The 25917-nt window shown below is 41.0% G+C and overlaps 2 protein-coding genes and 1 long non-coding RNA gene across 8 annotated transcripts; 1 reads left to right on the top strand and 2 right to left on the bottom strand.

Annotated features, from left to right (window-relative positions):
• Positions 1-1762: 1762 nt before the first annotated feature.
• On the bottom strand, positions 1763-25601 carry LOC307035741 (alpha-1,3-mannosyl-glycoprotein 4-beta-N-acetylglucosaminyltransferase C). 2 transcript variants are annotated; one of them, XM_079675406.1, is made up of 5 exons: positions 24805-25601; positions 7911-8000; positions 7549-7693; positions 6117-6371; positions 1763-3089 (listed from the first exon to the last, which is right to left on the bottom strand). In XM_079675406.1, exons 2-5 carry the CDS (start codon positions 7995-7997, stop codon positions 2191-2193), a joined length of 1386 nt encoding a protein of 461 aa, XP_079531532.1. In that variant the 5' UTR covers positions 7998-8000; positions 24805-25601; the 3' UTR covers positions 1763-2190. The 2 variants fall into 2 exon arrangements, with proteins under 2 accessions (XP_079531532.1, XP_079531531.1); XM_079675405.1 differs by lacking the exon at positions 24805-25601 and adding an exon at positions 10690-10832.
• Positions 11162-11540, top strand: LOC307035743. Its single transcript, XR_013807175.1, has 2 exons — positions 11162-11218; positions 11261-11540. It is a non-coding gene; the product is annotated as an uncharacterized lncRNA (long non-coding RNA).
• On the bottom strand, positions 12446-17251 carry LOC307035742 (uncharacterized protein). 5 transcript variants are annotated; one of them, XR_013807172.1, is made up of 7 exons: positions 16944-17201; positions 15888-16027; positions 15075-15240; positions 14578-14919; positions 13821-13956; positions 13503-13610; positions 12446-12585 (listed from the first exon to the last, which is right to left on the bottom strand). XR_013807172.1 is itself a non-coding variant. In XM_079675407.1 (5 exons), the coding sequence occupies exons 1-4, from the start codon at positions 17051-17053 to the stop codon at positions 14622-14624; spliced, it is 714 nt and encodes a 237-aa protein (XP_079531533.1). In that variant the 5' UTR covers positions 17054-17251; the 3' UTR covers positions 13782-13956; positions 14578-14621. The 5 variants fall into 5 exon arrangements, 2 of the variants coding, with proteins under 2 accessions (XP_079531533.1, XP_079531534.1); XR_013807173.1 differs by having other exon boundaries at positions 12447-12585; positions 13557-13610; XR_013807174.1 differs by having other exon boundaries at positions 12448-12585; positions 13374-13610.
• Positions 25602-25917: the final 316 nt, after the last annotated feature.

Here is a 25917-nt window from a genome sequence, read left to right as displayed (position 1 = left end):
GACTTCAGCCGACGGCCAAGAAGCACGTACGAACTGCGCATGCGTGAGTGGCAATAACTCTCCTTACCAGCAGGCGGCGGTAGTGTGTATTCGTTATTCAAAAGAGGCAACAACCGGAAGACAGACTGCTTGATATAAACAAACAACAAATAGCGTGTGCGTTCCATTTTCACTCTGCGAGAAGCTCATGGGGCTTTCCCGAACCTGTGTCGAGAGCTGGAGTTAAATGAAATCTCAGATTTTTCTTCTAAATAGTTTGTTTGGGTCCCTCACTTCCGTTTCGCTTCTCATGCACTGATTCGCTAGCTGAACAGCCAATCAGAGTGATTTCTTTTGCCAACTGCCTTTGGCCGAAAAGGTGTCGGCACGGCTGAAAAGACACAACGTTGCGGGACACACCAATCTGAGTAGGGCGTGTCAACGCTCATCGTCAGCCAGACGCCCACCGACGGCCAAAATCGGCCTTTACACACCAAGCCGATTTTTGGCGTCGATAGATTTCGGGCCGCCGATGAACGTTGACACGCCCTACTCAGATTGGTGTGTCCCGCACCGTCATGTCTTTTCAGCCGTCCCGACACCTTTTCGGCCAAAGGCAGTTGACAAAAGAAATCACTCTGATTGGCTGTTCAGCTAGCGAATCAGTGCATGAGAAGTGAAACAGAAGTGAGGGAGCCAAACAAACTATTAAGAAGGCAAATCTGAGATTTCATTTAACTCCAGCTCTCGACACAGGTTCGGGAAAGCCCCATGAGCTTCTCGTTGTAGAGTGAAAATGGAACGCACACGCTATTTGTTGTTTGTTTATATCACGCAGTCTGTTCTTCTTCTCTCGGTTATCACGCAGTCTGTCTTCCGGTTGTTGCCTCTTTTGAATGACGAATACACACTACCGCCGCCTGCTGGTAAGGAGAGTTATTGCCACTCACGCATGCGCAGTTCGTACATGCTTCTTGGCCGTTGGCTGAAGTCTTTGCGGTGTGTTCCAGTGCGACACATGGCCAAGACGCAGAAGACGTGAGGCGACGTTCCGTCGGGACGTGTTCTTTGGTGTCAGTTTGGTGTGTAAGGAGTCGGACCTTTAGTTAAGAGCCTCAGAACAAAAAGGTACACAGCATCCCAGTAACCTTATCTCTAGAACTGTGTAAAAGTGTTCAATAAAAACCACAGCCACCCTGGTGTGAGTCCAGGACTTTATAAATCTCTGTGATGAGCCACAACGTTCTGGCGTTTTCAGAGCAGGGAGAGAAAGTCCAGACTCGATTGAAGCTGGTCTGGAAACAGACTTATACAGGCAGGCACACTCCAGGAGATACTGTATTCCAGACCTGCCAACCAGCTCCCTCGTAAATGTCCTAAATGTTGCAAAAAAAAACAAGAGTTGTCCAACTTGAATTTTGACTGGATTTGCATGATTTATATATGTGTCTGTTCCTCTAAAGCTGGAACTGGAAGCCTAAGGTGTGAACTGAGAAAATCAAATCAATCTAATTGTTTTCATTTTATACACACATAGGCAAGGTCCTCCAACAACTGAGCAGCAATCCTGACCCAGGATCATTACGCATGCCTGCAGCTTCTTAAAAGCACCAACAGTCACTAATCTCCTTTAATCTATCAACAGCAGTTTGTCTCAGTTGTCATTATAGGTCAGACAAAAGCTATTATTTAGTTAATAGATAATAACCCTAATATTTTAATAGTTTACAGAATTTTTCAATAGAAAATACTTTAAATAACAAAAACGTATTGGAACATAACATCCTGTGTCTCACCTTATTTTTATTTCCACATCTTCATATCACACCATGCCATCTCGATCACTGTATGCCTGGTGGCATGTTATGTGGGAGGTTAACGCATTCTTACTTAACACTCTTCCTTTATAAATGGATTTAATAAGGCTGCTGAACCAGTAAATACAAATCACATTATTCTCTAACTTAAATGAACAGACAATCTGCCCTCTTCCTTTATAAATACCAGTTTATGTTTTTGAAGAGGCAAAGGCATGGTTTTATGTGCACACATCGTCTATACATATTGCCTTAATCAAACATTATATTGACAGTAGCTTCAAACTGTTTCTGGATAGATGTTTGGTCAATGGAACGGTTCAACAAGGCACATGTTTAGCCTGCATCCAGCAGATACAAAACTATTCCCCTGGCAGGAAGGCAAGTGTCCCTCCTAGGCTTGGTTTGTGGATGTACGAAGCTTTGTTGAGATCCTGATTTTGGTAATGATCAGCCAATCCTTCTGCGCAGCGGTGATCTGTATCCTCAGACAGGAAGAGGTAGAGGTGTACTTTTTGTCCATCTCTTGGATCTCAAACAACCCATTTTTGAACGTCCCAACTGTCTGGAACTTTTTACAACTCCTGTCTTTCTCTGTGGTGATCACGTCATGGCCTATCTCCACCTGAGCTGACTCTAGGAGGTCTTTGCCCCCTGACCCTGTTTCTACCATAATCCCTGTCACTAGTGTAGGGCCTCTGAACACCACAGTCAGGTGATTACCCTTTTCTGGGGAGCGTCCCCAAAAGAAATCCTCCCCAGCGTCCCAGGCCAGTTTGGGAAAATGTTTTTTGTAGGAGGACATATCAGTATAAACCTCAGCCGGAGGATTGGTATACTGCTCCTCAAAGTCCTTGTCCTTAAGCTTGTTGTATGTGCCTTGGAACGAGGAGAAGGTTCCCATGTGTTGGAACAGCGAGGGTTTGAAAAGGATTTGCTCTTTCTGGGTCATCAAATCTCGGAAGCGACCCATTAACCAGTCGCAAGGCATTTCCTGGTAGAAGAGGAAGAGAAAGCGTGCCAGGAGAGGAAGCTGGGCTGATTTGTAGAGCTTGCCGATGTAACCGAGGGCCGAGAACTCCAGCATCGCCCAGGTGGTCTTCTTCGCCTCTTGCTCCGCCACACGCCTCTTGATGGTGGAAAGGAAATTCTTGGCAGAGAAAACGTCGTCCTCGATCTGGAGGTAGTATTGACCAAGTCTAGCACTGTAGAGGATCAGGAAGGAGTAATCCAGGTTCTGCTTGGAGCGAAACGATACCCTTTCTGGAAGATCGTTGTAGTTCCTCTTAAGACCTGCAGGATAACCACAGAGACTTGGATCAGAATCACAGCATCGAACAGGAGGGAGACCAGGTTACCCACCTTTGCGGGCCTGCAAAGCATTTTTATAATTTGTTCCAGAAATTGAAACAATTCCCTGCATTTGATTGACAGTTGTCCGAACAGTCGAAACTTGGCTTTTATCCAATGGCTGTTCAGAAAGCAAAAGATGGCTGTTAGCATTAGCTCTGTCAGATGTCAGCAGAGCCGGCCCAACCCATTAAGCGATATAAGCGGCCGCTTAGGGCCCCGCAGCCACTAAGGGCCCCCTAGCAAAAAATGAAGAAAAATAATAATGAAAAAAAATTATAATCTCAGTAGAAAAAGTCGCCGTGATAAGTATGTTTAATTCATTTTGTTAATATGCCTCGATTGCCTACTCTCAAAGTCATGTATTATATTATTGAATCAAAAATATAATACATTAACCGTGCTTTACCTGAACCTCATCATGACACTAGAGAGGACGGCAGGAGTGTAATTTCCCGTGTTCAGTGAATGCAACAGAGGCAAGACGCCAGACCAATCACCAGAGAGTTGCCTGGAAATAAACATCTGTCTTATTGGCTGACAGGTACCTATCCTGTGAGCTGTGACAATGTTTAAACTGAGTTTTTGAAGATGGACAGAAGAACATTTTTTCTTTAAAAAAAAACGACAATTCTCAAGTGGTGGCTCACACAACAATCCAAGAGCCACCACTTGAGCTAGGTAAACAAGGTATGTAAATGTTATGCGAACATGTAAGCAAAGCATAAATTACAGCTACGTTGACGTTACTTTGAATCGCGGGGGTAAGCTAAACCGTTAGCAAGTAGCTATAGCTAGCCAGATATATTACATAAACACTTTGTCATACATGTTTTTTAGCGTTACCTGGTGATTTAAAAGAAAGCTCTCTGGAAAATGTTGACTTACTGTTCGACATGAAGCTAGAAGCTACCTTACAGTACACAGTTGATCCTGAGTCCTGTCAGCTAAAGTGTTTCATAGTTAGCTTAGCTAAGCATCAACCTAGCACTGAAATATATGGATGTTATGTATTTCTGAGAAAAAGTCAGCTGAAATGGTGGCATGCCACTGCTTTACGTGTCGACAGCATGTTTGAACGTATTTGCAGCGGTAAATGTGGCTGTTTGGCCACTCACGTTGCCATAACAACACCTGAATGTAAATGTGCAACCTCTTTTTCTGACAGATTTTTGCATGAATTATAATTCTTCGGAATGATATTCATATTGACAGCTAGTTTATATGTGAACAGAGATGGACAGCCAGAGAGAATAAATGAAAAACAGTTATGAAATACTATATGACAAAACAAGAATACAGTTTAAGTGATTTGTAAAATATCCATAAAGAAAAATCTGCTTACAGTTCTGTTTCATATGGGTGTTGAGAGATGTATCAATAGATCTCTTAATTTTGCTTTCAAAGTGCACCAGATTGATGCTTTTAACTTCAATATTTAAAAACAATTCTTCCTGGGGGAGCATGCCCCCGGTAACCCCTAGAGGAGGTTAGGTCCGCGGTGTTTACATGCTTATTTATAAAATATGTGTGCTTATGCTAAAATCATAAGAAAAAAGTTGGTTCCGCGTTGTATGTAGTGAGAACGCGCTAGAGTGAGGGGGGCCCACAAGCCTAAGCTTGCTTAGGGCCCCCAAAAGTCTAGGGCCGGCCCTGGATGTCAGTCAATCAAAAGTCTGTAAATGTATTTATTTATAGGTTAAAGGTGGGGTAGGTAAGTTTGAGAAACCGGCTCGAGATACACTTTTTGTTATATTCCATGGAATGCTCTTAACATCCCGATAGCAATGCATATCTTAAGTGCTTTGACAAAAAAATCCACAAAAAAATGTCATCTGTGGAAGCCGTAGTACTGTAAAAAGCACGACCAATCATTTTAGCCGGCCCGGCTAAAATAACTGGATGGCCTACCTGCCTGTCAGCCTTCCATCTGTGCACAAACTTATCTCGTGCCTTCATTGGTCATGTGCGCGTTCGTGTGTGTTGGAGGAGGGGCTCTGTAAGGAAGTGGCAGATTTTTTCCGGTTGTGTATTTTCAAATTCTAGCGCACTCGAGCTGGTTTCTCCAAAATTACGTACCCCACCTTTAAACGGGCAAGTAAAAGTACTGCATTCAAAATCTTTCTTAATTAAAAGTACAAACGTTTTATCAGCAAAATGAACTTAAATCATAAAAAGTAAAAGTTATAGTTGTGCAGTTACATAAATGACCTTTATGTGTGTATATCATTATATTTGTACATGACATTTCCAGATAATATTGTTGCATCACGTAGAATTTGACTAAAAACGAAGTTCTCGTTGACTTTTTGTTAAATATGTATATAATTTGACTCTCTTTAAGAGATGCATTTTGTTATAAGAAGATAAAGCTGTTAAATGAATGCAGTGGAGTCAAATTACATTATTTCCATTTTAAATCTGGTGGAATAGAAGTATAAAGTAGCATTAAATGGCAATACTTAATATATTACGAGTACCTCAACATTTTATTCAAGTACAGTACTTGAGTAAATGTACTTCGTTACTTCCCACCTCTGATCCTTTAATTGCATAGTTTGTGCAAACAAATCAATATATAAAGCATTATATTTTTAAGCTAATAGTTTCAATAGAATTTTAGATTTTTTAGGGTCAGAAGGACATTACTGAAATGTAAACCCCCTCTTAGCACCGCAGTAACTTGTCCCACATTGTCCCACACAAACTCTTTGCCCACATGTGTCCTGTTGGCATTTTATTCCCCCATCACGTCTCAAAACACATCACTCCGCACTGGCTTATCCACCCTGATCATATCACTCGTCCTCTGTTTTTATGATTATATTGTGTTGTTTTTGTGCTAATTTGTTTTGTTTGGTGTTTTGTATAGATTGTCGGCAACCTTGAGAGCCTTGAAAGGCGGCTTTCTAAATAAAGTTTATTATTATTATGAATATGTCCACTGGTAGGAGCACACATGTACTATACCTGTATAAGGAGGGTACATCTCCTGAGGAACGTGGAGGACCACCAGCTGGCCTTGCTCCAGCTCCAAGGCAAATGCAGTTTTGATCTCAGTCGCTGTGCTGACTCTCCAGCTGACATCGAAGTCTGCTAGCAGCACCACCACCACCATGGAAGAGCGCTCTTCAGGAGAAGACTGGGAGAAGAGGGACTGCAGGGTGGGGATGAGATAGCTTCCCTTCGCCCTCTTCACAGAGGACAGTCCTACTGATAAAAACCCTGAGACATGTCGGGAAGCAACAGTGAGATAGGTGGGTTTTGTATCATTCAAGAACATCAATCTAAAGGCTGTGCATTGTAAACCCAGTTGTAATGTTGAATCATGTTTCACCATGCACAAGGCTAAAAGTTCAAAGGACTTGAATTTAATCTTTTGAAAAAAGCGCTTTCTATTTGAGGCTGGAAAGAAGTGAAAGAAGTCCATGCGTTAAACTAGGATGGGGTGATTTACATAGATACAGCAGCAGTGTTTTCAAGCATTATACAAGTTACACATATTTGTAAAGCAATTCATATATATATAAAAACTCATAATAGAAAGGACATATATCACTAAAGTATCTTAATAATGCACAATATAAAGAAAATATTGAATAAATGGAATACAATGTAAAAAAATATACAATCTCACTAAGCTCCATACATATAGAAATATACTACAGACACATATTGGCATTGGATACATTACAATTATAACATGCATGCAACTTGATCCCTACTAATGAATCTATTTGGCATATCTCTATTACCACATTTTTTAAAAACCTTAAATGCAACATCCTGAAGTAAATAGCTACTGTGAAGCGTGGTTTTGTATTTCACCCAACAAATTTCCATGTGAAATGCAAAACAGTGTTTGTGTAACCTGATCTGCCTGAATTCGGCTGTGTGTTTGGTATTTGACCGTGATGTTGTTCCTTTATAGCAAAACGTTATCTTTTTACTTCTAGCTTTTGCATTCAAGCTTTACAAAATACAAAACTAGTGTTAATATGTGGAGATATTTAAGTATCATAAACGTGTTTGTGCCATACATTTATTTTCCGCCATTCTTTTGAAAACCAATGTAAAAATCCCATTGGATTTTGTGAAGGGCACGATGGTAACCTTCACGAATACATTATCAATGCACCGTGATTGTGATATATGCAATGTGAAGGGATGTGTACAAAAATGCATTCCATATTTCTCTCTGTCAGATCTAAGGCAGTTTAGCACTTTAGCACGCCTAGAAAACTTAACGATGATTTGGAAACCATTTTTATTTTCAATTCTTTCAATAGTCTTTTGTTTTCAAAAGGACGGCAGGTTGGAACCAACTTTTGTTCACAGTTAATGAAAATTGCATCACTTTAACTTTATATGAACAAAAAGCGTCCGACATTATGATACTCACTCTGTTGAGTAGATGGTGCTCCAGCCAGCAGCTGGTAGGACACATTGAGAGGGAGGTAATCCCCCTGCTCCACCCAGGACTCCTTACTAACCAGCCTCTGCACACTCCATGTTAACTCATTTGTAATCACCTTCTGTGACTGGCCCTGCAAAACAAATACAAGCATGTTTGATTAGAATCTGCATACATGACCTCTCCTGCTTTGTGATCAAGCGTTATGACACGGTTTCATTACAGTGAAGGGCATGAAACAGAGATCAACCTCGGATGTTTTGCTCTTCGTAAAACAACAGCAGAACAGCTGAGGTTTTCTTTAAGCCACACCTTCAAGTCTCATTATAAAATAGGGTGTGTGTACTTACAGCAATAAGGAAGTTGGATTGGCTCATGTAGTACAATCCTCCGACAAGAAGCAGCACTGCCAAAATGTTTTTCCAAAAAATACGCATTTCCTGTTGTGTGTACAAGCACACACAAACAAAAACACACACACACAGGATACTTGGTTACACTGGTGTGTAACTCAGTCAGCACCACAGTAAATAATTCAGCTAACAGTTAATGAATGTTTTAGAAGGCTCAGAAACAGCAACAAATCATTCTGAACCTAAAACCAGCAGCTCTGCTGTGTGTTGCTTTAGAGCCTCATTTACAACATCATCAGTAAAATGAGTATCAGTATTGTTACGACCCTGGGTCGTTATGTCATTTGTGTGCAGATATTTTTCCCTCCTGTGCCTGTGTGGGTGAGCAAGCAGGTGGTGCCTGTTAGCTGATTAGCTACCTTCAACCTGCTGATTGGTCCACCTCAAGAAGAGGGGAGCATTTAAGCTGCAGCCATGCAGTCCCTCTGCCCTCTCTCTGACTTCTCCTACTCCCAACACTGTTGCGTATTTAAATGTATATCTGTCCTGTTGTGCTGTGTGCATACTTATACCGTACACCGGTCCTCTTGCTTGTTTTGAAACCTCAGAAATAGAAACTACGTTAACCTGTCATTGTGGACGCTTTAATTTGTGTGAAAGTGTGAAACCCTTTTCTTTTCGTTGATTCTTGTTTTCTCCTGTTTATACGTCAGAGTAGGTAAGAACCCTGTATGTTTATTTTTCTTATTTGTTAGGCAATATTTATGTGTTCAGAGATTAGTTTGTTTTGTGGGTTGTTGCGCCGCTTTGTAAAACCTTTGGAAATTAAAATGACCAAAGGGCATTCTCTGTCTCGGGGTCCATGTTCTTGGGAGTGGGAAGAGTGTAAATGTTGTGCTGCGCCTAGGTTCCCATAGACCTGGGCGTAACAGTATAACAAGGGATGTTTTATAGTAATACTATATGTGAGGGAAATATTTCCCTAGGCACATCACTTTGACCCAGTTTATCAGTCTGTACTGCACTCACTGAGCAGCTTTAACCTTTGGTGCTGTGCTCTCAGGGTTTTGTCTCCCTGTTCCTGCCTGTTGGCGTCAGCTGATGATTGAGGTTATAGTTTTTTAACTTGTCATGCAAAAGGTTGATCATTCTCTCAGATAAATACATGGGCCTAGGGAAATATGTCCCCAACACAATATCATTAGACAATGCTTATACACAAAATATACTTTTTTGACTATCACAATACGGCCCCTCCTTTGTTTTAAATGCATTATTTGTCAATTGATATGTTCTTTGTAATGTGGTGTTTAATTTGCCCTTTGTAATGCACTGTTAGTGTTGAGTTTTATTATAAGTGTTACTATTATTACTATGCTGCCGTGTGTATTCTATATGTTGTAACTCTGGCAAAAGAATTTCCTTCGAGATAAATAAAGTCTTAGCCTCTTATTTTTCAAAAGTGACTGCTGTGTCTTTTACTTTCTAGGTTAGATATAAACATATTTCTAGGTTTACATTACTTAATCACTGCATACAGTGGAGTTTTTTTTTTTCATTTTTGTATATGAGATGTTAATCTGTCAACTGTAACTCACCAGCAGTATTTTGTACTGTAGTTGCCATAAATGGCCAACAATGCGCGTAGTGTCAAATAAAGTCTACTTGAGCTACTATCTAATAACCTCTTGGGGCAACACAAACTATTAAAAAAGATCTACACAAACGTGTGTTATGTACTTTTTGCAGTTTTGATTCCCTATTTCCACCGTTGTTCACTTTGTGTTTCCTTGTATCTTCTCTCGTTGCATTTGGATTATGGCTCTGTTGCCAAAATAATGTTTAAGAGACAAAAGAGGTAGGGCGTTTATAGTAAGTGTACGGGGAAGCAGAGGAACTGTAAATCTAAAGATAATTCACTGGAAGGTCACCCTTCGATTTATATTTAGCAAAGACAGGCAGCTCCCCCCCGCTCTGTTCCAACTCACTGGCAGACATGGATTACATTATAGTGCAGTGATCGAGGTAACATGTCTTAATGTCTTTAATGTCTGTCCAACAATGGGAACAGGACTTTATTCAGGTTCAAACTATATTTGTTTTAATCCAATTACCTAGCTTCTATTGCCGTCATAAACTACAATCAGACCTTTCTTTAATTATATTCATCTACTTCAAATTGAAAACAATACTTACAGCAGAGTGGATATTAAATCGTGTTGCCTAAACATGATAGACAGGACAGGTGTGCCTGTGTGAGTTGAAGGGCAGAAGAGTTTTTTTTTTTGCGCAATATCCATAATAAAGCAACCAAATAATACTGTATTCTGAAGGGACGTTTTAAAGCGATGGCCCGGATATGACCACAGCCTGTTTCAGTAACAGTAAGTTACATTAGGAACTTTTGTGGAGTTATGAAATGCGTGTGCTGGTTATAACAGAGAAAACCATGTTCATTCTCTACATGAATAGGCTTATTTTTTTTTACCTACGTTTCAAATGCGAACTGAGCGAACTACGTTAACTACGCCAGCATCATTACGTTTAACGCTAATGACATACAGCAGCCTCGCGACAGTAAACAGTAGGCTATGTATCGGTAATGCAATATCGGCTAATAAACATAAACGGAAGCACGTACGACTTTCCATAAAGTAGCAACATAAACAAAGACAGCTTAATATATTACGCTAACAACATCATATAAGTGTCCGCTACGAGCAGTTACGGAAACATTTCTGTTGTTATAGAAACTTCTATCCATGACGCCACTCACCGTCCGCTGGTCCTGCTCCTTGAAATGTCACTTGTAATGGGACGGCAGCATAGGCGGCGCGTGAGGCTCAGGTTTGGGAAGGCTAAATAACTTGTTTTACCTGACGCTGCCTGCCTCCGGCGTCTATAGAAAAGAGATCAACTCAGTGAAAGCACCGCCTGATCAGAGACAACGGCTCAGTGTGCGGAGTTTATATCTATTAAGCAGGGACGTGCACACATAGACTGTCGGTAGTGCTTGAGCACCTGCCCGTTTTGCCCTCTGGACAGCAATGTGCCCTTTTGAAAGTTCGTTTTTTACAGTTTTTTTTTTCTTTCTTTTTACAGTGTACTGTATGTGGCTCATGGTAACATCGATCAATTCTGGATTAAAAGCTTCTAATATATACAACAATGCCCCAAATGCGCGTTGTAATTTTGTCAGACATCCCCACACGTGCCCCGCGGCACTCCCGTACGTGCACTGGCTCCTATGGAAAGCCAAAAGTGCCATAATACGGGGGTGAAAAAACGCGCGAACATACGGGGAGGTCCGTTTTTTCGCGCGAAAAAACGCGCGAACATACGGGGAGGTCCGTTTTTTCGCGTGAAAAAACGGGCCAATATACGGGCGAATGTTCGCGCGGTTTTTTATATGATAATGAGCCCCTCCTTCTGATTTCCTTAGCCAATAAGTTAAAAGTGTCTGTAACCAATCAGTGAAGGGTAAAGCCAGACCAAAACAATCTGTAGATGAAAAGTTCCTGACATGGTGAGGCTGTGCTGTAAATTGTGCATTATTCCAGATTCAGGGGACTAAGTATTAATTTGCCTTTGAATATAATAAATATATCAATCAATATATCAATATAACCTGCCTTCATTGTTTTTTTTAAATAAAATGGCATTACCCTTTTCCTTAAACCTCTGGAGTGTGAAAGGTATTTTCTCAATTTTTAGATGTCTCCTTAAATCCACTTTTAAATGTACTTCTTATAACATGGCATGGTGTTACATGTCAAAATGTTCAGTAGTCTCTGGTGTTGCTAGAAATGCAAATTCACTCACCTTAGAGCACTGTCTTATGAGAAACCTAGCTTAGAAATCCGATTTTTGGAAAACTTCAAAACTGTTGTGAAACACATATGTACTCATGTCATCCATTTTTTTTGGTGTTTCAGATTTTGTTCACCAAAGTCTTTGGTTCACAAAAGTAGTGAAATATATCAATTACACTATAAGCCTATATAAATGTGTTGTTCATGTCTAAAATGAAAATGTGTAAATTATAATTTAGAGTAAAATATTTCCATCCCTCTACTTTCACCACAGAAAAGTTACATCAGGACTGAATAATGACTTCATATTCCATACCAAGGTTTATGTGATGTGTACAAATACAAATTCAGCATTTCAACTTTATTTTTCAACCAACTATTTATGTTAACATATGAAACTGTAAAATCTCAATATTTCCAATATCAGAACTTTTTCAACCAACTATTCATTATAAATGTAAAGACAGGGGGTCTTTGTCCATGGTCTTTGTCTGTCTTCCAAGACAGTGGGTCTGGCTGCTGTGTAGGTGGGGCTGATGGTGCATGGCCTGCTGGTGGCTGTGTCGGAGGGAGGTAGGTGGGATTGTCCCGGGTTGATGCTGGTGGCTGGATTGGAGGTACGTCTGCTAGGCGAGACTTCTTTGCTGGCTGGGTTGATCGCGATGGCTGTGGTGGAGGCCTTTGTACCGAGGTGTATCTTGATCTTGTGGCAGGGACAGATGGAGGCCGCTGTAGTGATGCTGGTCCTTTGGTCCTCGGTGGTGATGGCTCTGGTGAAGGCCCTTGAGCAACGGTAGATCTTGACCTTGGTGCAGGCACAGATGGAGGTTCTTTCTCCTAGGCCCAGGCAGCTGTGAAATCTGAAAGAAATATAGGACAATAATTACTACTAAGTTCATTCAAATAAAGTTCAAGTGGAATGTTTCTAAAGCACAAATAACAATGCACAACTAAAAATAAAATGGAGAGGCGGGACAGGAGTCTCTCTCTTACACAGGTATTTTCCAGTTATTTCCCATTCAATATAAAGTCACAGACACAAATATAACTACATCTATAGGTGTGTATGTGTGGGACGAATACAAGTTGATGTTATTCATCTACACATGTTACCTCACTTTTACACACAGAAATCACTTTTACACAGAGTAAACGTTTACTAACGGAGAGTCTATTTTGTCACAAGAGAAAGTTCATGACTATCGATAAGAATACAAACAATACCTATGTGGGATTCACCATCAAAAAGTTTGTTCTCTTTTATCCTCCTAATGACACGCTCTACATGAACCCTCAGTCTGGCAATGGCCTGTGTCTCCCTCACCTCATAGGCTGGCATTTGCTTCTGCTTTGACAGAAAAGGTGGGCAGTACACCTTGCATTTGCAGCAATCGCTGATCAGGAAGCTCTTATCTACCATCACTGCTATGTTTTCAGTCAACAACGCAGCTATTCCAGATTGTTTGAAAATCTCCTTGTCGCTGACAGAACCACCATACAGACTGGAAACAAATGTCACTGCACCATGTGGGGCTATGCCAACCAGGGCTTTCATGGTGCAGTGAGATTTCTATGTAGAATACATTTCACTTTGGAGGAGGAGTGAGGATGGTGTTTGACACCTCAGCTCTGTGCAATCCAGGATCACCTGTGTGTCTGGGAAATCTTTGAATGCCTCTGGGAGGTGGGCTTGAACTTCTGCAGGTGTAAGCCAGATGCACTGTGACCCCAATAAAGTTGTAAGAAAACTTGTCCATGTTGCAATGATGCGGCTCACAGAGGACTGGTGTACGTTGAAGCGGTTTGCAAGGTCCCTCTCTTTCAAACCCACCGACAGGAAGCATAGAAAAAGGAAGAACTCGTCAATTGGCTGAAGCAGCTGTCTCTGGAAGATAAAAACAAAAAAAGGTTACTATATTAATGTCATGAGTGTAGCACACTATGGGAAAAACATTAAGTTGTTTTAGTTCTCTGATGTATTCAAAAAGGATTGAGTACTTTAGCCTTTTAGCCTACACAAAAGCAATGAAATGTCGGAGAGACATTTTCCCTTCAGTTTGTGTTTAGATTGTGTGTTAAAAGAAACGTAACCTACCGTTGATGGACGTGCGTGTGTAACCACTTCTTCATTACTCTTGGCAGTTGATATCGCTCTAGTAACACAAACCATTTAATGAATTGAAGGCTCAATTAAAAACCAGAAGGCCATCAGGTGGTTATAGCTCGGGAATCTGTACACAAAAGACACATGTCAGTCATTAATTGACAGTAAATACAATCGTGTTAACTGTAACACATGGGCTAATGCTTTCCTCTTGTTTGCTATAATACATTACAATTCAAATAGACTGAGTAAGAAGGCACTAGGTGCAGGTATAGTAATCTACAGCAGTAAAATGTAGCAACTACATTAGCAGCAGTAATAATAATCTAAAACATACAGGGAACATTTTACACACAATGACTACGTTTACTCTTCATTCTTACGTGTGCAACTGGGGGAAACGCAGTGGATATTGACATACTTTTACTTTGGTAAGGTTTTGAAGATTTCCACTTGTAGTAAAATATTCTCAGTATGTTGTTAGTATTAATATGTTTTACTCCACCACATTTAGTTAACCTTCATAGTTTCTAGTTACTTTTTATATATGAAAACACAGGATTTATGATTCTACATGTTCAGTTCAGGAGTATTTTAAAACCATAGTATTTGTACTTATACTTCAGTTAAGTTGAGTACTTATTCCAACACTGCATGCATATAGTCAGCGGTCACACGGCAGGTAAACAGGATTCTTTATAAGCTAACCCATCTCAAAAACTTGGATAGAATTTAGCCAAAACATTACCTTGTATAGAATCGGATGTTGTCGTCGGAGCCAGCAAACCTCTGTTAGCAAAACTCTCGCTGGACTCTTAACTCCTGCAGTTGCTTCTGCAGATCCTCTACTGTTTTGGAGTTGTCTTCTGCAGCTTGAGAGGACATGTCCAGTGAAGCTGCTTCTGGGTCTATCCGCCTCATGCTGTCCCGCACTCTGCGTCTCTGTATCCACATCTGCTGGGCCTGCAGCTGTGCCCTGACAGATTCAGGGCCAATCTGGTTATTCCCAGCCACTATCTCCTTGATGAGGTCGTCTAGTGTAGCATCTGAGATGGTGGAGTATGTCCCAGAGCGCAGCATGTGGAACTGCCTGAAAAATAAACATGTTTTAAATATATGAGACCTACGGTATTCAGATTTACTTTACAACATGCATAGTGTAACATGGCTACAACCCCTCCTTGGGATGTTTACAATAAATTGAGACAAGATGGCACTTCCAATGTTGAAGACATTGCTACATACCTCAATCGCCGTCTCACTGTGCGCAGAGATACTTTTAATATCTGTGCCATCTTTGTTGCTGTAAAACCACAGCTCCTCAAAAAAGAGATTTGCTCTCTGGAAATGCTGAATTGTGGGGGACCTCGACCACCCAACAAAATGAGTGGGGCGTGGTAGCCAGAATGACCTGCAACAACAGCAAAACATTAGATTACATTTATTGTCATTGTTGTAAAAGCAACGCATTTATGCCGTTGTGCCAGAAACGCACACAATGCGTCTATTTTATTGTCATTGCCCAGCCTAAAGATACTTTAAAAAAAAATGAAATGCAGTTTGGCATTAAACCAGTGGACATGCAATACACTATAGTTGTAGTATACAGTAAGAACAAAAGCATAAATGTGTATGGGCATAGAGATACATAGTTGCAGTCTGTGTCTTCCAACCCTGAAGACAGAGACTCCCCCTCTGGCACCCTTTCAATGTCCTCATTCACACGTTTGATGATACGTGGTGTACTACAGATGGCCAGACTGCCCTCGACGGGGGAGGGGGAATAGCGTCTCCTCTACTGTGGCAGGATATAAAGGTGGAATTTGGAGTACAGTTTTAAGTGGACAACTCGAGACTCAGAGCGTCTCACCAGAATGTTGTAATTAATAGCTGGCAACTACAGATTAAAAAAGGTGTTTATATTGGTATTACCCATATTTAAAACAAATAATTACTTTAAAATGTATTGGCCTGTTGGACACTTAGTACTCAACAATACTAGCACTGGTTTATCAACGAAAGCCTATGCTAAAGTGAACAATTATCACATCGACCTACCTTGTTGTGCGGGTGTGGTAGGCCAAGATCTCCGGACTTCAAGTATATATTCCCGAAGGTCCTGAAGTAAAAGATCAGCTGTAGGGACGTTAATTAGCCTGCCCCGTGACCACTCGAGGCTCCTTTCCATGGTTTCTAACCTGCCAGTAAACGGTTTGGTGAAATAGGGGAGAAGACAGAATTTGTAAGTGTGAAAGATCTCACACAACCTCAGTTTAGGTTACATGCAAAAACAAACTACATTCCTTTGTGTTGGTAGTAGTGTTAACTGTGTACGTTATTCTCCCGACCAGGAGAGAAGCTTTAAAATAGGAGACTAAATGGAGTCTCTGTGAAAGTTCAATTGGGTACTTTAATTAAAAGAGGCGCGGTAGTGTTACAGACAGAATATTGTTCAGTCAGACAAACAGCTGTGATCTGGCTCTCCTCGATAGGGAAGAGAAGAGCCCGGATCTCTCCTCCGGTGCTGTTTATATATCGTCTGCTGGCTCCTCCCCGCCAGCCGGCTCGCCTCGTCTCTAATGTCCGTTATTGCATTTAAACAGAGGATAGGTTCTTTTCACATTCAATATATGCTTAACACGCAGTTTCTCCTCATATTCTCTTTCATCACTCTTCATTTAACACATTCTAAACGCTGTAATCAATACTCTAAACAATACTTCTCGGCTCGTTTGGTTTCCGGTCATTCCGGATGTTGTCACATGCTACTCTCGTCTGTAAATAATGTATTCAAATAAACTGTACCTTCATTTAATATTCAGCATGGTAGTATCTCGACATCTATAGTTGTAGTGTTAAGTCAGTAGGCTTCGGTTTGCACCACTCTCTCATTTCGCTACTAAATTCACCTCTTCAGGAAATCGTATATTAGCCACATGCTAAATGCTAACCGGAGATGAAGGATTTTCAGAATAAAAGCTTAACTGCTTGTGCACAAGAATTTCTGGTTTTTCAGTATAAAAGAGCATTAAAACTGACGGCATGTTTAAACTACATTTCCCCATTAAAACATTGATTTTAATTTCTAACAGTAGCAATAGGCTTGGCCCTTACCTCGTTACTGTGGATTGTAACACGGCATGACCGGCATCATCTGTTTGGAGAAGTCTTGTGCAGTCATTTATTGTCCTTTTGCAACGCAAGATGAAGTTTCTCGTGGACATTTTTCCGGCTGCTGCTACTGCTGCTGCATGCTTATAGAGAGGCGAAGTCCCTCCCTTTCCGGTTGAGCTCCATGGGACCTTATTTCGGAAAAGGTATGTATTGAAGTAAATGGAGAGAGAAAGATTATCTTTCGATCCCGTTTGAATTGAACCACAAATTACACATATGATTTTTGTCAATTTAAAAGATAATTTTGCAAGTCAAACATTTTTAAATGTGTCGTAAAACTGTGAAGTAACACTTTTTTTTTGCCTGAAACCAGTCAATGACCTACATCTCCCGTCGCGCACCACACACCAAGACGGCCGTCACGTTGGCACATTTCACTTATTTCTAGTTGCGTATTTTTCATAGTCTTATATTTCAACAGTTTTACGACAAACTGAGTTTTTTGACATGGAAGTGATTGTTTAAGATGACAAACATCATAAGTGTAATTCGTGGCACAATTCAAACGGGATCAAAAGATAAGTTTTCTCTCAAGATATATTGCCTGATCTTTTCCCTAACAGCCCTGATACCGAAAATTCATGGTATTTTTCTTTCTTCAGTGTCTGGAAAAGCACAATTATGTTGTTTTTCCGGTTTTGTAGACAACGAAAAAAGTAAACAATCCTTCCTTTCTAAAACAGAACAAAGAACACAAAAATGATGCAATGTGCAATTGCAATTGCACTGAAGAGAAACATTCGAATTAAAAAAAATTTTTTTTTATAAATTAATACATCTGAGGCTGATCAATTCCCATTTATTTGAAACATGAACGCAGGCGACAGGCTACCACCTTAAACAACTGGAGAACAGACAGCTGTTGCCAAGCAGTTGGGACAATTAAGGTGAAGCAGACCTTGGAATACTTTGCATTTATACAAAGATTGTAAGTGAATGAAAAGAGATAACACAAAAAAACGTTTCCTTTCCGAGACTCGAGCCCGGCCCTCCCGGATATTAGACCCTTTGATCGTTAGTCTACAAGCAGATAGTGGGTAGATTTAGTTTGAAAGATATAACTGGAGTCCACCCACGCAGCGTCGAAGTGCGCATATTTTAGATATTTAATCATATATTTTCGAATATAAGGGGTAGAAAATATGATTCAGATAACCGCATAAATATGTGGGCACATTTTCAATGTATATTGTCTTGTATAAATTAAGTTATACTCTCGAAGGCATGTTTATGTTAAATATTGTATATCATTACAAACAGCAGAGGGCAGTATAGGACACGGAAAGGCCTCAGTGGGCATGCCGTAAAAGGGAATGTGTTGCTGAGCGCATGCCGTAAAGTAAGTGTTGTTATTATGTGTCTGCCGCAGACTTGGCATTCTGGCTGGAACGGCAACAACGTTCCCTCTGCTTCATTCATTTCTCCTGTTCAACAGGTTAGTAGTGTGTACAAAGATTATGTCATATTTCGATCTAAGAAGTGTTTTTGAAACTGTTCTTTATGTGTAGTTTAATGTCATTCTGTCAGCTAGTTCGGCTCCACTACAGTGGCTAATGGCGTCCGCTAGCTTCTTTGTTCTTCTATGTTACTAGGTGTATGACTCCCGTGCAGTAGTTTGGCTTATATTTCAAGTGTATTCTGCTTGTATAAATATGTGAAATGCTGGTCTGAGTTCATAATTGTTCATATTATTGAAATTCTAATAGCGCGCTAATGCTATGCTAATATTGTGCCTATGATGTGCTGCGTACCGGTACGCCGAACCGGTACTGGACTTGTAAAAAGTTTCGGTTCAAGTCCGGTTAAAACCGGAACGTCGGGAACCGGTACTTATATTCTCCTTTTTGTTCTAAACCATCTAAAACCTTCCATAGATCGAGAAATTTGCGCTGAGAAAAGACGAAAAACATTGTTTTGGCTTCTGATATGGCGGCCATTACTGAACTCACGAAGTCTCGCAAAATATCGCAACTGCTCGCGAGATCTGTGTGACGTCAAGGGAAGCTGGCTTAGACATAGTGGACACTGACAGCGTGGGATGCTGGTTGCCATATTTGGTAGTGTAGCTAAGCTAACTCCTTTGCATGTATGGTGATATAGTGTCTGCCGAAAGAGCAACACTTCACCCAAACAATGTCAATATGCTGTTGTTCTTGAACAAGAACACATAGACTTGTACTCTTGCAGATTGAGTCTTGTATGTACATCACTATGTATGTAGTTGTGTTGTGTAGTTAGTAACACATGTAGAGTTATAGAAAATACATGGTGTAGACACAAGTTGGAAGGGGGCACAATAAACCTGACGAGTTTGAATTTGAGTTGATTATGAGTTTATTTTCAATTGATAATTAGCTCACAATAAGTTCACTTTAGTTACTCACACAACTTGACCCAAGTCCGGACTTATAAGTCCGGACCTGAACCTGAACCTCTGGACTTGAGTCCGGACCTGAACCTGAATGTGAGTCCAGGTACACAGCACTATGCCTATCAGTGGACAACAGAGCCAGGTTAAAGTGAGTACAGTCAACCGGGTTGTGTGTGTTATCACTGTATTATATACTGGAAATGAAGAAGGCTTTAATCCTTCATAAAAGTCATAATATGGCATGTGGATTTATTTCCATTTTTGATTAGAGAAAAATACGTCATACAGTTATTTTGATTTGCTAAATGTAAAGGTATGTTTTTTTTCCTTCAGATTTCACAGCTGCCTGGGCCTAGTGGCCCAGAGGTGGCGTTTATCCAGCAGCCAGAACCTTCATCTGTGCCGGCCCCCAGGTCAAAATCTACCGTGGCTCAAAGACCTCCACCACAGCCATCACCACCAATGACCAGAGGACCAGCATCCCTACAGCGGCCTCCACCTCCATCTGTGCCTGCCACAAGATTAAGATACACCTCGGTACAAAGGCGTCCACCACAGCCATCACCACCAAGGACCCGAGGACCAGAGGACCAGCATCCCTACAGCGGCCTCCACCTCCATCTGTGCCTGCCACAAGATTAAGATACAGCTCGATACAAAGGTCTCCACCACAGCCATCACGATCAACCCAGCCAGCAAAGAAGTCTCGCCTAGCACACGTACCTCCCATCCAGCCACCAGCATCAACCCGGGACAATCCCAGCATCAACCCGGGACAATCCCACCTACCTCCCTCCGACACAGCCACCAGCAGGCCATGCACCATCAGCCCCACCTACACAGCAGCCAGACCCACTGTCTTGGAAGACAGACAAAGACCATGGACAAAGACCCCCTGTCTTTACATTTATAATGAATAGTTGGTTGAAAAAGTTCTGATATTGGAAATATTGAGATTTTACAGTTTCATATGTTAACATAAATAGTTGGTTGAAAAATAAAGTTGAAATGCTGAATTTGTATTTGTACACATCACATAAACCTTGGTATGGAATATGAACTCATTATTCAGTCCTGATGTAACTTTTCTGTGGTGAAAGTAGAGGGATGGAAATATTTTACTCTAAATTATAATTTACACATTTTCATTTTAGACATGAACAACACTTTTATATAGGCTTATAGTGTAATTGATATATTTCACTACTTTTGTGAACCAAAGACTTTGGTGAACAAAATCTGAAACACCAAAAAAAATGGATGACATGAGTACATATGTGTTTCACAACAGTTTTGAAGTTTTCCAAAAATCGGATTTCTAAGCTAGGTTTCTCATAAGACAGTGCTCTAAGGTGAGTGAATTTGCATTTCTAGCAACACCAGAGACTACTGAACATTTTGACATGTAACACCATGCCATGTTATAAGAAGTACATTTAAAAGTGGATTTAAGGAGACATCTAAAAATTGAGAAAATACCTTCACTTCACACTCCAGAGGTTTAAGGAAAAGGGTAATGCCATTTTATTTAAAAAAAACAATGAAGGCAGGTTATATTGATATATTGATTGATATATTTATTATATTCAAAGGCAAATTAATACTTAGTCCCCTGAATCTGGAATAATGCACAATTTACAGCACAGCCTCACCATGTCAGGAACTTTTCATCTACAGATTGTTTTGGTCTGGCTTTACCCTTCACTGATTGGTTACAGACACTTTTAACTTATTGGCTAAGGAAATCAGAAGGAGGGGCTCATTATCATATAAAAAACCGCGCGAACATTCGCCCGTATATTGGCCCGTTTTTTCACGCGAAAAAACGGACCTCCCCGTATGTTCGCGCGTTTTTTCGCGCGAAAAAACGGACCTCCCCGTATGTTCGCGCGTTTTTTCACCCCCGTATTATGGCACTTTTGGCTTTCCATAGGCTCCAGCCCCTCCCTTCCCTACTCTCAACGTTAACGCGCAGCGCGCAGAGTAGACAGTCAGTCACTCAGTCAGACAGACAGGCCACGGCGGGTGTGTGGAGCAGCAGCACGCAGCAACACGATTAAAAGTGCCCTAGTGACGACCAAGTAAGTAACCACCAGGTAACAAATACGAGTGTATTGTTTAATCCCCTAAATCAGATGCCAAACTAAACTATAACTTCACTTCTTTTCTTGCATCCATCCATTTAGTCTCGTTGTGCACTTTGCAATTATGACATACAAGATGTGCCTTTAATAAATCTCACACTACTAAGGCAGCCGGCGGTTTCACCAGGGGCTTCAATCCCGGGGGGGGGTTTCGTCCCCCCCTAGCTTCAGATTGGACCCCCCTAAGTCATTTAGAATAATACAAATAAATGTTAAAATAATTAATTTGTTGATAATAAATCTGTAAAATCAGGGAAAAATAAGAATTAAATAACATAACCCTAACCTAACCCTAACCCTAAAACCGAAATAAAGTAACCAAAAACCGAAAAGAAACTAACAACAAACAAAGTCCGCCATTGTCAGGCAAATTTTCGTGCACAATTTTGCGCGCGGGCAACCGCCAAAACGACTCAGAAGGTGCCCTTTTTTTCTCTTGAGCACCTGCCCCTATAAATGTCTGTGCATGCCACTGCTATTAAGTATAAAGGAGTTTAAACTGCCGTATGAAGAGAAGATGCCGACGTGTCGCACTTATCATTCATATCAAATTATCAAACAGATCATTGATCATATATGGCTAATATCATACTATATCATATATTTCCTTATCTGAGTCAGCTTCTCGAGCCGTATCTGGCCAACACTTACATTGTCACATACTGTATACAGAAGTATTATTTTAAGCAACACATTAAGTTTGACGAAACACTTGAGTCAAATGTAATTAAAGTCAGATCCACTCGTGTCTTAGGCAGTGATATCATAATGTACGCATTCAAACACTTTTTCTGTTACCAGCTGTATTCACCTTGCAGGTGCAACTATGTGGCTTGTATCCTGGATTATATGTTTAAATCATGGGTGTTTAAAGTTCATATTTGTCTAATATTAGTTTACTTTTCATTAATGAAGTATGACGCTGCGCTGTCAGTAGGCTACACTTGTTCCTGTTTGTGATTGGTCAAATGTTGCTAACCCCGCCCCTTTCACGTGAACGCGCTCTCAGCTGGAGAGAGAAACCCTGGCTTGATTTACCGAGTTGATAACCAGCGTCGTAGGACCGCTTAGCGAGAGCGCGTTTGTTAGGGTTAGTTAATAACTCAAACGTATCCAGGGTCTGTTGAACTGGCTTCGTAGTACAGGGCACAGGTGGCTGCATAGCAGCGCTAATGTCAAAGACACAAACATACATTATATTTTTATTTTACCAGGATGCAGTGACACAAATATTTGGGAAGGTATTAGCCTTCCCTAGCCTACAGTACCCGCCGCCCCTGGACGGCAGCATCGCAGCGGGGAAATGACTCGCCTGTTGACTGTACCACATTAACCGGTGTTAACACCCACTGTCGGCTGCACTAAAACCCCTACATGGAGGTTACCGCATCCTCTCTTTCTACTACCCTTTCTTCACCACGCTGCACGCTGTATGGGCGCGAGGACATTGAGCCAGCAGGTGGCCGCGTGGCTTCAGAAGAGCAGGTACAGTATGTCGTCACTGTCAATGTTATCGCGACTGTAGGCCACTGGATGAAGTAACTAAGTACTAGAGGTGGAAAGTAACTCAGGACCACAGGAATAAAGTTACCAAGTACCAGAGGCGGAAAGTAACTGAGTACCAGAAGAAGAAAGTAACTGAGTAGAGGAAGAAAGTAACTGAGTACCAGAGGAGGAAGAATACTCAGTTATTGTAAAAGTAAAAATACTACGGTGTGAAAATACTCTGTTACAGGTCCTGCATTCAAAACAACCCTGCTGAAAAAAACAGCTGAGACCAACGTAGCTAAATTGACCAGCCTGGCTGGTTTAGACGGGTTTTGGACACTTTAGCTGGCCAGGATGGTTGGTTTAGCTGGTTTAGCTAAACCACCAGCTAAACCAGCCATCCTGGCCAGCTAAAAAAAACAACATAAACCCAGACCCGGCGGCAGACATAAGTCTCTGGGCAGGCATTTGATTTACCGGGGCGGGCCTGCATTTCCGTCTGTTGAAGCCACTTTCTGTCTGCTGAAGCCACTTGACATTTACTTTAACATTTGGTCTGCTGTGGTTGTCAGAACCGTTAAAGTATGGTAAAATACATTACAATAAATTACAGTTGGTTGGCATAGACGTTACAGTCAACAATTGCTTATTAGACCCTCCAGAAAAACGCGATTCTGTGATCGCAGAATTTACCGCATAATCAGCAAAATGGCGCAGATTTTTAAAAGGCCGCATATTTATCAAAAGGCCCCATAATCCCCGCATTTTTCCACACAAAGTTGAGAAGAAAAAAAAGTTAACTCGTCTTGACGTGACGTCATCAGCTCGCGCATCACAGAATGTAAACAACACTGTATAGAGTGAACGTGTGGAGCCCACACGATAGAGAAAACACCAAGATGAAAAAATCTAATCCATCTCATTTACCGACGAACATTTCTACTAAAGACCGGGCAAAAAGTGGGGGGAAACTATTCTGCACCCCTTGCAACTGTGTGTTGGAGCATAAGTCTTAGAGAAAATCGACGGTGACGACCCACTTTGATTCATTCCAACATTCGAAAATGCTTTCTGCTGCTGCGGACAAGAAAGCCAAACAACTCACGTTCACGGAGGCATCAACCTCCAAAACCCTTTCGAGGGCTACAAGAAACGAAGTGAGTAGCCTACAATATTGAAGCTGGTCAGATAACGAACGAGTAAATGAAAACAGAATGAGGCGGAGAAGTGTGTGTGTGTGGGGGGGGGGGGGTGTGTGTGTGTGTGTTTGCGTGTGTGTGTGTGTGTTTGTGAGATTAAAATATCCCCATTGGTTTTACAATAAATAAACATTGAATTTGTTTAGGTTTAACGTTAGTGGCAGGTTGTGTGGGAGAGAGAATAAATAAGACAGCCCAATATTTAAAAAAATTGTTATTCTTTTTTTCCCGCATATTTAGCATATTTCGCAACTTTCCGCATATTTTGCAACTTCCCGCAATTTCACCGCATAAAATCACATAAAAACCCCGCATGTTTAATCGCATAATCAAGGAATTTAGCCCACATAATCTAGGATTTTTGCCCGCGTTTTTCTGGAGGGTCTAGCTTATGGTGAATTACAATGGCAAAAACAAAGAGCTAGTGTACACGGTGCAGCTGTATTATCTGGGTAATAGAAGAATCGGATCAGGATTTGGTATTGGCAGACAATCAATATCAAATTAATCAGATCATTATTAGCATCAGCATTTGATCACCTTTGTCGACTTGCAGCCTAAATACAAAGATAACTCCACTCCTCTCCTACCACTCTTACCTCTAATGAGCCTTGGTAGAACTAGTGTCCGAGTCATAGGGTCCAGAACTGAGTGAAGACATGTGGAACAGAGGACAGGCATGGTTCCATGTACAGGAAACTGGAACTTTGAACAGGTGTTTTCATCTTTTCTGCTTGAAGATTCACAAGTTCTTGATCAGGTGTTCGATGTGGGCTGGCATGATCCTTTCTGCATCGATAAATAAAGAAAACAAAGAAAACATAGTTAATAATAGCAATGATGGTAACAACAATAATATTAGTATAACTTTTTATATATATCGCTTACACAATTGCAAAGTTATTCTCACAACAAAAATAAAGAGCAAAACAATACCAACAATAAAAAACAAATGATTATAGGAGTGTTAAGAGACAAAGAAATGCTAAACATTCTGAGAGGCCGACTACAAAAGGTAGACTTAATGGCTCTTGGTGACATCAATGAGCAAAAAAGAAATAGGTTCAGATTTCTTCTAATTTGTGTTGGATGATTTGTTTTATTAATTGCTGATGGATATTAAGGTGTTTTACAATGATAACAAAAAGATTATTAGGGTCTGAGACCTAGGTCGGCGAAGACCCTATTGAAATCGGTCGCGCAGCGACCGATAAACCTGCGAAAAACACCCAAAAACAGGGAAAACGACCGGCAAAAGCACAGAAAAGGTTCGGAATTCATGGCGGCTGATAGGCCGCGCGAGCCCACGTGACTGCAACTCGCATAATTGATATCGTTACGATCAATTTAGTCGCTCGCTGATAACCATGCAAAAACCACAAAAAACATGGAAAACGAGGGGCAAAAGCCCATTAAAAGTGGCTTAAATCATGGCAGTAGGTAGCCCATGCGACTACAGTGAGGTGGGCGTAGGGAAAACGACCGGCAAAATTACAGAAAAGGTTCGGAAATCATGACGTGAGCGTGACTGCAACTCGCATAATTGATATCGTTATAATCAATTTAGTCGCTCGCGAAGCGAGCGATAACCATGCAAAACTATAGGGGGTGCCAAAAACACCACCAATTTATAACTCAAGACCGGATGGACTAATTATTATTTTTTTTTTTTAGACATACTCTCAGAGTGACTACGAACTCAGATTTAAAGT

Source organism: Notothenia rossii, assembly GCF_949606895.1.
Source record: "Notothenia rossii genome assembly, chromosome: 4".
Lineage (NCBI taxonomy): Eukaryota > Metazoa > Chordata > Actinopteri > Perciformes > Nototheniidae > Notothenia > Notothenia rossii.
Note: the sequence above shows the minus strand (reverse complement) of the source record. Positions and strands in the feature narration are given on the sequence as shown.

Excerpts from the sequence above, each read along its gene's own strand:
- LOC307035741 (XM_079675406.1), bottom strand. The coding sequence starts at position 7,997 with ATGCGTATTTTTTGGAAAAACATTTTGGCAGTGCTGCTTCTTGTCGGA. Across the intron at positions 6,372-7,548 it reads AGCACCATCTACTCAACAGA|GGTTTTTATCAGTAGGACTG; the intron begins GTGAGTATCATA and ends GACATGTCTCAG. Across the intron at positions 3,090-6,116 it reads GATGTACCCTCCTTATACAG|GTCTTAAGAGGAACTACAAC; the intron begins GTATAGTACATG and ends GTTATCCTGCAG.
- LOC307035742 (XM_079675407.1), bottom strand. The coding sequence starts at position 17,053 with ATGTCCACGAGAAACTTCATCTTGCGTTGCAAAAGGACAATAAATGAC. Across the intron at positions 16,028-16,943 it reads TTACAATCCACAGTAACGAG|GTTAGAAACCATGGAAAGGA; the intron begins GTAAGGGCCAAG and ends GTTTACTGGCAG. Across the intron at positions 15,241-15,887 it reads TACCACACCCGCACAACAAG|GTCATTCTGGCTACCACGCC; the intron begins GTAGGTCGATGT and ends CTGTTGTTGCAG.